General features: G+C 48.8%; 1 protein-coding gene across 1 annotated transcript in view; it reads left to right on the top strand.

Annotated features, from left to right (window-relative positions):
• CLPB (ClpB family mitochondrial disaggregase) overlaps positions 1 to 13,895 on the top strand; it is a 70,134-nt gene that overhangs the window by 29,336 nt on the left and 26,903 nt on the right. Inside the window, exon 6 of the mRNA XM_083884621.1 lies at positions 13,272 to 13,369. Within this exon, the coding sequence (XP_083740747.1) occupies positions 13,272 to 13,369 (98 nt within the window). The remainder of the gene's footprint in view (positions 1 to 13,271; positions 13,370 to 13,895) is intronic.

The raw sequence follows: 13,895 nt of genomic DNA, 5'->3' as shown, positions 1-13,895 counted from the left end.
CCTTCTGTTGTATCCCCTCCATGTCCCCTTGTGGAATGGAACTGTTCCTGCTATGCCAGGGATGGATCTGCTCTATAGACAAGGCACAGGATAAGTGCTGGTACCCAAATGGAGTGGTGGACGCTCAAGTACTGTTGGCTTGGGACAGTGCAGCCCTGGTGAGAATTGGTAGGAATTAGCATATGCAGTTACTGGTCCTCCTGCTCAAATCAGAGGGCCCTTCTCACAGAACCTGCTTCACTGTCATCTCTTGTATACTCACCTGGGCAACATGTTCAGTGTTCAGCTGTATCATGGGGAAAAAGCTTATCAGCACTATTGGAGTAGAATGAGAAGATGCATTTAGCCAACAGAATAGAAATGTGCTGCCATGACAACGGTTTTTATATGTACCCTCCTGCTATTCCTTCTGGGATGATATTTGTGACTCTTGTGCTGTTCTCCAGAGCTGGCATCTGCTTAGTGTGTACCTGCACATGCACAGTGCTTTTACCTTGTTCCTCAGACCACCAAGCTGGTCCACAGTTCTGATTTTCTCCACATGTGATGTCCTTTGTCCCCAGCATTCCTATTCCTCCCGCAATTTCAAAAACTCTCCTCCTTCGATATTCCCAAGGTCACCTGGAGATGAGCCAGCCACAGCAATGCTTTGCCTGCCTCAGGTGTGTGCTGCCAGCAGCTTCTGCCAGGTGGAACATAAAGTGGCCACCTGTCCCAGCCTGGCCCTACCAGAGACAGGCTCACTCAGGTCTGGTTGGCCAGATGCTGATTTTTGCAAAAGTTTGAGGAATGTTGTAGTCTTCAGGGTGTGGGCATCTCAGAAGTTAATTCTAGGGAAACAGATAAGTATGTAATGGTATGCCATGGTCTCATAAGGCTCATTCCTGAAGAAAGCAGTTTAAAAGATAATAGAAAGTAGCATCCGTGGTGGCTAAACGTCCCCGGATGGGATGAGAAAAATTAATTGTGGCAACATTGAACCTTGATACTCATCTGTACTATGTGCTTATTATCTCTCACAAATAGAAATATAAGAGTGAAAGGGTGAGATTCTGTAGCACTGAACTCCACATCAGGGTTTCTGTGGGAGTCTTACAGATACCAGAACCTCAGCTCCTGGCCATAAATAAACCCAAAAACAAAGGAAGCAGTGAAAGAAATTCTATTGCAAAGGCAGGGTTCCTTGCAGGGAAGAGAGCTGAAAAAGCAGGCAGCTGCTCAGGAATCTGTGGGACTGTGTGGACATGTTGGCTGGGAAGTCTTCAGACAAAAATACTGTCCCAAATGGGGTCCATTGCATTTTTCTGACATAGAAGCGCCACTCTGTGTTCACAGCACGTGTGGGCTTTGTGTGAACACAGAACCTGGCATGGTCCCAGAGCATATGACTTAGTGCCTGTCTGTTGCATGGGCCAACAGCACAGGCTCAGTGGTCATTTGGCCATGGGCAATGGTGGTTAAAAGGAACTGGTCCAACACCTCTGGGATCCATCCCATAGTTGTTGGCAGGGATGCCCACAGGAGGAGCAGAGCAGAGCAGGATTTACCTGCTTGAGCAATGGATTGTGAATAAACAGACCTGGAAGGGCTTTGCGGGAGAGTGCAAGGGGCTCTGGGGTGTTACAGAGAGTGGCAGTGGGGTTAAAGTGTTGGAAAAGTCCTTGTCACAGAAGTATTGGGAACAGATCTGTGCAGAGAGAGTCTGCTGGAGATCTGGAGAGTGTTTCACATGTGTCATGGTGTGAATCATGGAATCACAGAATGGTTTGGGCTGACCACTCCCAGCCTGTCTCCGGAGCAGAGCGGTTCAGCCCTCAAAGCACCTCTGTGGCCTCCTCTGGACTCACTCCAGCAGTTCTTCTGTTGTTGGACCACAGAGTTGGAGGCAGCTCTGCAAGTGGGGTCTCACCTGAGTGAGGCAGAGGGGCAGAATCACCTGGAATAGCATTGTCTACAAAGATACCTGCTTTTCATTTCTGCCTTGGAAAGCCTCCTTGCATGACACATATTATCAGTTGATTGAAAGTACCACGACAGCTCCTTGGTTACCCTAAGTACAGGTAAAAGATGAGCCCAAATACGTGAAGTTGGCACTAAAGAATTTTTCCATCCTGAATAAATCATTGTAAGGAATAAGTCCACCTTATTTCTCCAGTTGTGCCCTGCTTAGGACTCTGAGTACTGTTCCAATCCAGGCCTCACTTCACAGAGGCAACTGTTCCAGAAATGTTTGTGTGTCTGTCCTGGAGCCACTGCCATCCCTGTGAATGGCCCTTTCTCTGTCTGGTGCCCACAGAGAGTTCTTTGTTTGTAGCAAAGTGTCTCAGCTTGAAAGAACTCACTTGGATCTCAGATAAAAAAAAGCATTTAACAATCTGTGGGACTGTGTTTGTTTGGGTACAAATGGAAGGATTGTGTGAAATCAAAGTGAAAATTCAGAACTTAGCCAGAAAATGTGACAATCACTCATCACTGTTCCATTCTTAGTCCAGTCCCGCAGAAATACTTGTGAATCCTGCTCAAGAGCTTACACTGAGTTCATTTCCAAGTGGAAATCCTTGTCTCGTAGAGCATGTCCCAGTGCTCAGATCCTGTAGACAGCAACCCACTGGTGGGAATCTCCATTTGGTAATGGTGTGAAAGATCCCATTGGAGCCCTGGTAGAATCCCAAGGCTGAGTTCGCAGTGTTTCTCAGGTTAATCCTTGTTCACCATCCACAATACCCACTTACCCTTTGCAGTCATGGTTAGGACACAGATTTATAAGGATAATTTGCTAAATATAATAAGCTTCACCTTTCTGTCAGGTGGACTTAGCTGCTGGGGAGACAGCAGACCCTTCCCTGCCCTTTCAGCAAGTTTTGGGTGCTGGAGTTGGATTTCCTGATGGGCGCATGATAGGAGGATTTCAGGGCATTCACTGGGGGTGTTCCCCTCCTCCCGGTCCATGCGGTAACAAAGCAGGGGATCCCTGCCTCCCTGTCAGTGTAATTTGGGATGAATACATGGCCAAGGGTTTTGGTGTGGAGATCGAACACCGTTCAGCCCTTTGTGAGGGTAATGCCCCTGTGCTGCCATTGACATCGCACACAGGGTGGCTTCTGGTTGCTGACATGGAACAGGCTGCCTTGATCTCTCCCTACACCTGCCTTTTACTAACTCTCCATTTACTCTTCCCCTAACTTCCCTTGCTGGTGCCCTGCCCTCAGGCCAAAGCCATTAACCGCCCAGCCCCTCTCTGCTCCAACCACTTCCCTAACCCCCTGTTGTTTTTTCAGGGAAGCCCCCTGCACTTGCCCCTCACCCCACATCCCCAGCCTTTTGTGACCCATTCAGTGACTCGCTTGACCCCTCCAGGACCTTATAGCCCTGTGGTCAGCATGTGTGTGCCCAGCAGACCGCGAGACGAAGTGGCGGCTCTGTTGTCCTTTCGGGCAGTTGTTGGTGACATTTCACAGTCCCCTGACCTGAGGCGACACCATAAATATTGGTGTTTGGGGAAGGGGTGGGTGAGCACTCACATCATGGAGTGCACCAGTTGCTACTGCAGGCACAATTGATTCCAGAGACTTTGTGTTTGGCTCAGAGGAAGGCAGGCAGGGTGACCAGCTCGCTGGTGACAGAAGTATCCTTGTTTTAGAGGCAGCTTTTATTATGTCACTATTTAAGTGAAATAGCCAGTATTAAAAGGTGCAGCTTTCTGGCAATGGCATAACCTAGCCAACATCAACCACCCTTCTACAAATGGTTCTGCTCTAGAACCTGACACTGAAGTGCAGGGAGCCAGAGGGCATCAGGCAGGCACTGTTTCATGTGTCCAGAGCAAGTCGTGGGGATTGTTTGAGGGCTGGAGCCCCTCTGCTCTGGAGACAGGCTGGGAGAGCTGGGGTTGTTCACTCTGGAGAAAGGAAGGCTCCAGGGAAACCTTAAAGCACCTGCCAGTACCTAACAGAGCTCCAAGAGAGCTGGAGAGGTACTCTGGATAAGTATGTGGAGTCACAGGACAAGTCAGGGCTCCCCACTGCCAGAGGGCAGGGTTAGATGGGATATTGGGAAGAAATTCTTCCCTGTGAGGGTGCTTAGGCCCTGGCACAGGTTGCCCAGAACAGCTGTGGCTGCCCCATGCCTGGAAGTGTTCCAGGCCAAGTTGGATAGGTCTTGGAGCAGCCAGGTCTTGTGGAAAGTGTCCCTGCCCATGGCAGGGGAGTGGAATGAGGTGGGCTTTAGGGTCTGTTCAGCCCAAACAATCTTGTGATTCTGTGATTCAGAGCTAGGGACAGCACTGCTGCTGCTCAGGGATTTGCCCTGCAGGTAAATGACCCTTCTCCCAGCATGAGAAACTGTTCCCCTTTCACAGCCTTGTGCTGGAAGAGTTGTCATAACTGTGGTAACCTTTCAGTAAATTAAAGTTACACTAGACAAAGCACAGAAGATGCTGCAGGAATTGACTTAGGTTGGAGCTTACAAAAGGCAAAATCAGAATATTGTGAGCACTTGCTTATGTATACACCTGAGAAACTAGGTGCAGGAAGAAGCATAGAAGCCAAGTTTCCCTGATGTGTAGCAGCTCAGCTGCCATTTTTCTAGGATCTAAAAATTAATTTCCAAGTGCTTTTCCAAGGTGTGTTTGGTGTGTGTGTGTGTCCATGTAGTAAGGGATTGTCTGCTGATGTGGAAACTGTTGTTTCCACACAGTTGTGTGGCAGTGCACTACTCTGCTGCTTCACATGGGTGGATAGGGGCTTGTATCTCCTATCCTTGCCTAAAAGTAGAGCAGTTCCTTCCTTCAGAGACTGCCCTGTGCCAGTTCCTGGGACCTCCCCTCTCTCTATCCCCACTGCAGAAACCAACCCTTGCCCTCCTGCCAAACCTGAGCAGGCTCCATAAATGTCCCGTTCTACCCAGTGCTCTCCTCATCCCTGACTGCCCTGCTTTCTATTTCCCATCTTCAGAAATCATCCTCTCTGCTCTCAGCTCCTCCTAGAGGCAGCTCACAGGCCGACCAGGCTGTTATTGCACTGGAAATGACTCCTGCAGTACATCCTTAGCAGAATCACAGGATCACAAAATGGTTTGGGTTGTAAGGGACCTTAAAGCTCTTCTCATTCCACCCCACTGTCATGGGCAGGAACACCTTCCACTAATTCAGGTTGCTCCAACCTCATCCAACCTGGCCTTGAACATTTCCAGGGATGGGGCAGCCATAGCTTCTCTGGGCAACCTGTGCCAGGGCCTAACCAACCTCACAGGGAAGAATTTATTCCTAATATGCAATCAAACCCTGCCATCTGTCAATGGGAAGCCATTCCCCCTTGTCCTGTCACTCCTTGCCCTCTTCCAAAGGTCCTCTTCAGCAATCTTGGAGTCTCTCATCTCTAATTAGATGTGAAAGAGAGAGAGGAAGAAGTGAACATACATTTGTGAAAACATTTTAGCTGAAGCTGCAATAACCTGGTCTGCTGAACTCGATTTGCTGGTAAATTTAGCCCAGTGCATTTGTTCCTAATGTTGTGCACTCCTCTCCTCAGTCCAATGTAATTGCAGATCTTGTGAATAGGATGAGTGATGGGTAAACAGATTACAGAGCCAGCATTGCAAGGGATGGGCTTTGGACATCAGAAGGCAAAAGTGCTTATGGTATTCTCTGGAAAAATCAGGTTCTAATTAGTTGAGTTTTTCTAACCCAATTAATTTCTTATTAACTACTGCATAATATATCTTGGACTGTTTTCTGTTACATCCCAGATTAAAAGAGTCCATTCTTCCAGAGGGAGAGTCAAGGATATTCCTAGAGAGTAGGCTCTCAGGTCCCCAGCAGCCAGTTCCAGACAGGAGATACCTTTGGTCTTAACACATCCTGAGAAAGTAACATTGAAGTTTTGCTGCAGTCAGCAGTTACCGCAGTAAACAAGAGCTCAGGGCAGAACTCCTCCCTCTCAACAACTTCCTGAAAAGAGGGTGGAGCCAGGGGGGTTCGGGCTCTTCTCCCAGGTAACGAGCAACAGGATGAGAGGAAACTGCCTCAAGTTGTGCCAGGGGAGGTTTAGGTTGGATATGGGGAAAATTTCTTCCCCAAAAGGGTTGTTCAGCCTTGGCACAGGCTGCCCAGGGCAATGTTGGAGTCCCCATCCATGGAGGGACTTAAAAGCCTTGTGGATGTGTCACTTGTAGACATGGGTTAGTGCTGAGGGAGTGATTGGACTTGATGGTCTGGCAGGGCTTTTCTAGCCCAGAAAATTCCATGAAACTATTCTATGACTCTGTGACAGACTCTGTAAACCACATTGTGCAGAGTAAGGCTCCGCACAGCCTGTGTGACTTCCTCCCATTTTTCCTTTAGAGTAGCTGGGACCAGGTTTAGCTTGCGAGCAGGTCAGAGCATACAATGCAGCCACTGTGGATGCAGCTGTCCCCAGGAATGCAAGTCCCAGTGGCTGGCTGGGCCCTTTTTGGCAAGTGACAGGCATGGTAGCTGTCCTGGGTGGTCTGTTGTGGAGGTTTGCTGCCCAGGCCAGCTGTCATGCCAGAGTGCCTGACATCCTCTCTCCCTCTCCATGCTCATATTTACAAGGGAATGTGATAAATTCCGTATTGATTCCTTGTGTTGCACTGTAAATTTTGCAAAAGATGATTAAATAGTGCAATAGCATCTGCGAGTGCCGAGGCTCAATATGTTCTGGGCCGGCGTATCGATCCTTCGTCTGACCGCAGCCAGTTCCACTCCCCACCATGCCAGACCAGTAATTAAAATCCTATGAAACTGGGATTTAGAAACCAATCATATCCCAGCGTCGAGGCATCCAGCATCCCACTGTGGTGAGAGCAATAAGAGTCCAAAGTGCCAGCACATTTCTGTCTCTGTTGAAGTACTTAGAAATAGTTTTCCCTTAGGGCAGGGGAGTGAATAGATCCCTCTTGAAGTGTTTTCTGGGGACAAACTTGACAGTGACAACATGTTTGGCATGATCTTAAGAGCTCTGCACACATGGGTATATGGAGAAAGGATGATTGATATATGGGAAGAGTATGATTCTGTAGTTTCCTCCCTCTTACCTTACAAAACAAGTCAGGAGTCAGGTGGATTGTTTTCACACACAGTTGTCAAGTAGGCATAGACCAACTTAGGCTCAGGTTCCAATAAAGCAAGAGTGAAAGGTGCAGTGAAAGGTGCACACATTTAAGACATCCATTCATTCTTTCCCTGTTTCTTCTATTGTAACTTTCCCATTTGTCATAGAATCAAAGAACAGTTTTGGATTGGAAGTGACCTTCAGGCTCATCTTGTTACAAACCCTCACTGTGGACAGGGACACCTCTCAGTAGATCAGGTTGCTCCAAGTCCTGTCCAGCCTAGTCTCGATCTCTATCACGTATGGAAACTCACCCTCTCAGGCTGACTTCCAGCTTCTGATATGGCTCAGAGGTCCTAGCTTTCAATGGAGACACATGGGAGAGGAGAAGCCAGGGGCCTTAGTGGGGAGGAACCGGGGCAAACCCTGTGTGCAGAGCACCATTGGGAATCTCCTCTGTCAGGCTGGGCAGGTAACTGTGGTCTGTCCTGCCAAGGCCAGACCCTGGGAATTATGTTGAGGGGCTACAGGGATTCCACACTTTTTACCTGTAGGTTTTTACATTTAATTTGCCAAAGCAAGCACTTCATTTGGTTTACTTCATCTCCCCTGGGTTTGGAAGGAAGATGGTGTGGTTTATTCCTAAGATCCTAACTCTTCTTATGATAAGGTATTTCTTAATAAATACCATGGGTTTCTTCAGTCTTTACATCCACGTTTCTGACAGTTACCTGCTGGTAGGCTGCTCCTTTGTTTCTGGCAAGATCCATGTTTTCCCCTTGTGGTACAAAGCTCCTTGGCCATGGATTCTTTGCTGGATTTTCTGGTGAGGAAGTCTGGCATGAATGTGTGTTACATTGCCGTGTCGTGCTTAGGAGCTGAGGTTTGGAGAAAGCCTTTTGCTTTGTCCAAGGCTGAATTAAGGCTTGCACATTGTCTTGGGAGCTGTCTCAGAGTTCCTAGTCTCTGGTTTTCACTAGTTTAACATTTTATTGGTGTTGTGCTCTTTACCCTTGCAGTCCCTGGGCTAGTTTTCAGTGTATTCCAGTGCCCTTCAGTCTCTCAGAGGGGTGGCCTCATGCTGTATTTTCCCTTTTCAGTCAGGGCATTTTGTTCTGTACAAATCCTGTGTCACTGGCTCATACAATTGCCTTTTTACCTTCTTTTTGTTTCCACTCTTGAATACCTGACTTCTCCATCCACCAGTGCTGCTCAGTCCTTACCTGCAGTCCAGTTTACATGCTGCTCCAACCAGTCTCCTCCTTTGCCTCTGTTCCAGCTTACACATCCCAGTCCTGAACATGAAATGACGGTTGTGTCTGTCCAAGTACATTAAGATTTGTGTTCAGTCTAGTTCACAAGGTTTGGGATCACTGGTTAAGCTGCACCTCCAAGAGGACCTCTTCTTGCTGGTTGTTACCTGCCCTTGTCAGCATCTGACCTTCATCTCAGAGCTCTGGATGTCTGCTTTTCCATGTAAACTCTACTCCAGAAACGTCTAATTCTTAGTTAAGTCTAAATCCTTCCTTCACAGAATAACATAATGATTTGGATTGGAAGAGACCTTAAGCTCCTCCAGTTCCAATCTCCTGCCATGGAGAGGGACACCTTCCAGTAAGAACAAATTGCTCTAAGCCCCATCCAACCTGGCTGGACAAATTTAGGTTGGAAAGGCTTCTTGTGCATTCAGAGTGAGGCCACTGGACCAAGGGAGCACAGATCCTGTTCCCTAGAGCTCTGTGAGGGCTGCTGCCAGCCCAGGGCTGTGCCTTAGGCAGCACTTGATGTGGTGGAACTGGAGCTGGTGCAGGTGCAATGTGTGTGCCCAGGTGGACAATAAGACCAAGAGGATCTTGGCTTGTGTCACCAATAGTGTGGCCAGCAGGACCAGGACAGTGACTGATCCCTGTACCAGGCACTGGTGAGGTCTCACCTCAAATCTTGGGGCCAGTTTTGTGCCCCTCATGGGAGAAAAGGAGGTTCAGGGCAGATCTTGTCCCTCTCTACTAATACTCAAATGGAGGTTGTAGCCAGGTTCTCCCAGGCAACAAGTGACAGGATAAGAAGAAATTACCTCAAGTTGCACCAGGGGAAGTTTAGATTGAATATTAGAGAAAATTCCTTCTCTGAACGTGCTGTCCAGCCCTGGCACAGGCTGCCCAGGGCAGTGGTGGAGTCCCTATCCCTGGAGGGATTTAACAGATGTGTAGGTGTGGCACACCTGGTCATCCTGGGGCATCCTGGTCTAGGGTGATGGCCACTCACTGTGTCCACTTCCAGCACCCTCAGCAGCAACCACCATGAGCTTTGGTACTTCCAGGCTCCTCTTTCTGGGATTTAGTTCCCTTCAACAGAAAAAAAGAGTTTATTTCCCACTCAGTTCCAGAATATTGGGTCCAGCAGAGTCTGCTGCAGGGACAGGGATGCTCCCCAAGTCCCCTCAGTGTGCTGGAGCACTGGATGGGTCCAGGGCAGTGACTTAGGAAGAAGGGGTGCTCACAGAGCCTGCTAAGAGATCTTTAGGTACTCCTGAGTGCGGTGCCATGAGAAGCAGAGAGAAGTGCCCTCAGGTTCAGGTTCATCCCTGCTGCCTGTGCCTAGGCCTTGTCTGTACCTGTCCTGCCCAGGGGCCAAGTGTGCTCAGATCCTCCACTCAGGACAGACTCGGTGCTGGGGTTTTATATGGGAGAGAATGGCTTTGTACTGGTTCAGTGGTGTTATACGGGGGAGAATGGTATCCCTTTTCATCACAGGAGGGTTGGAAGTAAATGGTCTTTATGGCCCTTTGGACTCAAACCCGTCAGTGATTCTGTGATTCTATGAATGGTTTTATAGTGGGGAAATTACGTCATACTGGGAGAGCAGTTTTATACTGGGGAGAGTGGCTTTATGCAATGGCTGTATTATGTAGGTGGGGATTTGTATCTTCTCCCAGATAACAAGTGATAGATAGGACAAAAGGAAATGGCCTCAAATTGTGCCAGGGGAGGTTTAGGTTGGATATGGGGAAAATTCCTTCCCTTAAAGGGTGGTCCAGCCCTGGCCACAGGCTGCCCAAAGCAGTGTTGGAGTCCCCATCCGTAAAGGGGATGGCCATGTGGCTTTGGCACCTGAGCACATGGGTTAGTGTGGTCTTGGCAGTGCTGGAGGAATTGTTGGACTCAATGGTGTCATTGAGTCCAACAACTGTGTAATGCCTCAAGTGTTCTGTGATTCTGTCCTTGTTGAATGGCTTTGTACTGGGAGAATGGCTTTCCCTGACTTTCCTGACTGAAGTAGTGCTGTCTTCTGTGCCAGAGATTTGGGCCAGCACTCAGCTGCCACCTCCACCATATTGTATGTTCTGGACACCAAAGAAGGAAGATAGGAGACATTGACATTTTGGCATCTTGTCTTTCCATAACACAGGTCACCACAGGCCACTGGTGCTGCCCAGCTCATTTGCAGGCAGGACCTCTGGAGTGGAACAGGACAGGGACTGTCTCATGCCAGTTCTCCATTCCCACATCCACTCCTGGGAACAGCTCAGGACCCAAACACTCAGCTAGAGGCTACCTGTGGGTATGCTCAGGAGCAGGAGCTTTTGCACCTCTTGGCTGAGCTATGAAACAAGACCCTCAAGAGTCCTTTCCTTGTCCCAGTACACAGTACACTTTCTCAAGCTGTGCTCTGTCCACTCTTGGGAGCAATGTCACTCTCTGTTTGTCCGTATGCGGCTCCAACGCCACTGTGTGCCCTGTTCTGTCTGTCAGAAGTGTGAACCTTGTTCTGGCTGCAGCAGGCTCAGACCTTCTGCTCTTCTGCCCTGACAGTATGGAGTGACAGGAGCAGGGTCTTGGGGCTGCCGAGGACACAGGGAGCATTACTGGGATGTTCCTCCAGGTTCTGTCTGTGCCCTTTGGCATTCTTCTTTTCCTCCTGCCATCTCTCCCTCCTCTTGCCATTCCTATCCCTATCCTGACAGCAGTGGGGGACCTAAGTACCAGTATCCGCTGCGTCGCCAGCTCTATTGACAGTTATCCAGAATTTGAAGGAATTCAAGACAAATTGTTGAGGGGATGGAGTTAATAAAATTTGAAAAATTGAGGCCTGTCACTCCGCTAAACTTTTTTCGATCCCACTGACAGAAACATATTTCCCCAATGAGTGACCTTCTGCAGCTGCTGCAGCGCCACAACGCTGGGCGGGTGCAGGGAGAGAACCCCCACGCTATTTATCAAATATTATCAGCCGGGGCCTTCTAATATGAGCATGGAGGGTGGGAGGAGGCAACGGGCTCATACAGCCTGAGGTGCTGCCCAGGTGTCCATCTCCAGCTACAGACAGCGAGTGGGAGGTGACAAATTGCCTTCTATTAAGTCGTGGAAGGTTGACGTCCCCTTGGATACTGCTGCAGCCTGTGGCACAGGGTGGGAGAGGGCAGAAGAGGAGGTGGGGATGTGGAGTGGGGTCAGCCAGGGCACCGACAGACCAGTGGCCATTTTTACCTTCTATTAGCAAGCCAAGTGATACCGTTATTTATGGCAGCATAATATTTTATTGCTGCTGGTACTCAAGGTTGGAATCGACCAGTTATAGGAGTCGGGTTCTATCAATTATTGCAGCAATTAGTCAAGTCGTCAAAGCCATTAACAGGGGGATTAGGCCAATATTGGAGAGCCATTATTGATAGATCCAGGGCAAAGCCAAACAAACCCTCCATCAGAAATGAGAGCAGGCCTAGCCTCGAGGATGTCATCATTTGGAGAAGTCAGGAGCGTGCCCCACTGCTCCCTGCACAGACCCAGGTGGGTTTTGGCGAGGGGGGAGCATGGGAGCACTGTCTCTTTAACGTATAAGGAGCAGGCAGCCCCAGCAGTGTGTAATCTCACCTGTCTTGATCATATTCGTTATTTGTGAAGACAAGGCTTGCCACAGAAATTAGTCCGTGTCGAATGTTTATGGAGCACATTTTTCATTCTGTAAGCAAATATAGTTCCCTGATGCCAATGCCTAGTAATGGCTAATCTCTCCGGCTCTGCTCCCACAGACTCCTCTTACTTCATTTATCTATTCTGATCGCTGCTCGCTGTTACTGAGCACTCCTGGTGCTTTGCGCTCTCTCATGGCACAGGAGCAGCTTGGTCTGCCTCTGCCAAGGTACTTGTCTCACTCCCATGTTTCCAGCAGGATCACAGAATGATTCAGGCTGGAAGGGACACCAGTGAAGTCATCTGGACCAACTCCCCCACTCAGGCAGGAGAACATTGCACAGAATTGCAGTGGAAGGATTGGGATAGAAGACATCCTGGACCTGCTGAGCACAGTTATAGGCTCTTCCTCCACCAGGCTGCTTTCCAAGGCATCATAATTGGTGGGATGGTCAGTTTCAGCACCAGTCTGGGGGATTTGGGACCAATTTGAAGGTTCATTCTCATAAACTCTTGTGGTTAGGAGCTGCTGTGGGGTCGTGGAGTGCACCAGTGTTAGTTACAAGTCTCTGCCTTAGAGACAGCTCCTGAGATACCGAGAGTCAGAGATGAATCTCAAGACCTTGTTTGCCACTCTGGCTATTGCCCATTACCCCTGTCTCCTGATATCACCGAGTTTCCCTCCGTATACTTTGCATCACTGCAACTGGACCAGTTTGACATGGAATGCTCTTCTGCAATCCAGTGTATCTGGGAGGGAGAGCTCTCTCCATGTGTGTGTGTTTCTGTGGTGTGCCCATCCGACTCAGTCCAGCTCAATCTTTGGGATTTTTTTTTTTTTTTTAATTATACTCTAAGGAAGGGTGTGATTTTCCCCCAGAAGTGCTCCAGGGGCTCAGTGGAGCAGCTACCCACAGGCAACAGCCAGCTCCAGCTTCAGCTCCAGCTGGCACAGGCAGTGCATCCAGTTAAAGCTGTAATGGTCCCATGTGGCTCCCACAGGACTGAGAGTGGGTGCTTTGGTGAGACTGTATTTCCTTCTGGTGACCATGTGCTCTCATTCCCCCTCTGCAGCTCTTTGCTAAGAAGCCAGCTGTTAGCAGTGACAATCCCTTTTCTTCCTCCCTGGAGATCCAGACTTGTAACCACTGGTTGTACATTCTCTCTTTCTGATCCAGACACCCTCCAGACCAATGGTTAGGAGGGGACACAGACAGGATGTGCTTCCTTCTCCTTCTGTCCCAAGACTGAACTCCAAGCTCCTGATCTTACTCATTTCTTGTGCTGTCAGGTGCCAACCCCCTGCAGAAGAATGAAATGGGACACACACCCCTGGATTACGCCCGTGAAGGGGAGGTCATGAACCTTCTGAGAGCATCAGAGGCAAAGGTGAGCCTGAGATTCTGGCCAGTTTGGGTTTGCTTTCCCACTACAAGAACAATTTTAAAGAAGATGTCGTGTGGATGTGGCACATGGGGACATGGCTTAGTGGTGGCCTTGGCAGTGCGGCGTGAGCAGTTAGACTCGATGATCTGAAAGCTCTTTTCCCTAATCATTCTATGATTGTATGATTTAAAGGTGCAAGTGATGGAAGAGCACCTTAGAACCCCTACAGCTCCATCCTTTTCCAAAAGAAGTCTGTAAAAATTAACAGCATGATGCATAAGGAAACACCTGCTTCTGTAGTATTTTAGCTGTGTCTGTGCCCACCTCTTCCAAGTTACTCACTCAGCAGTGAGCTGCCCAGGACCAATAATGCTGCTCTGTAACCCCTGGATGCAGTAAAATCCAGAGCCTGTTTTTACTGTATTTTCTGAAATTCTCTGTCAAACAAACAGGGCTAAGAATCCAGAGTCCAGCTATGGCCTTGGATCCAGGTGTTCATGTGCACCAGTCTAAGGCAAAATACACCATT

The sequence above is a fragment of the Zosterops lateralis genome, assembly GCF_965231275.1.
Source record: "Zosterops lateralis genome assembly, chromosome: 2".
In the NCBI taxonomy this organism is placed as follows: Eukaryota; Metazoa; Chordata; class Aves; order Passeriformes; family Zosteropidae; genus Zosterops; species Zosterops lateralis.
This window is presented reverse-complemented; position numbering and strand designations above follow the sequence as displayed.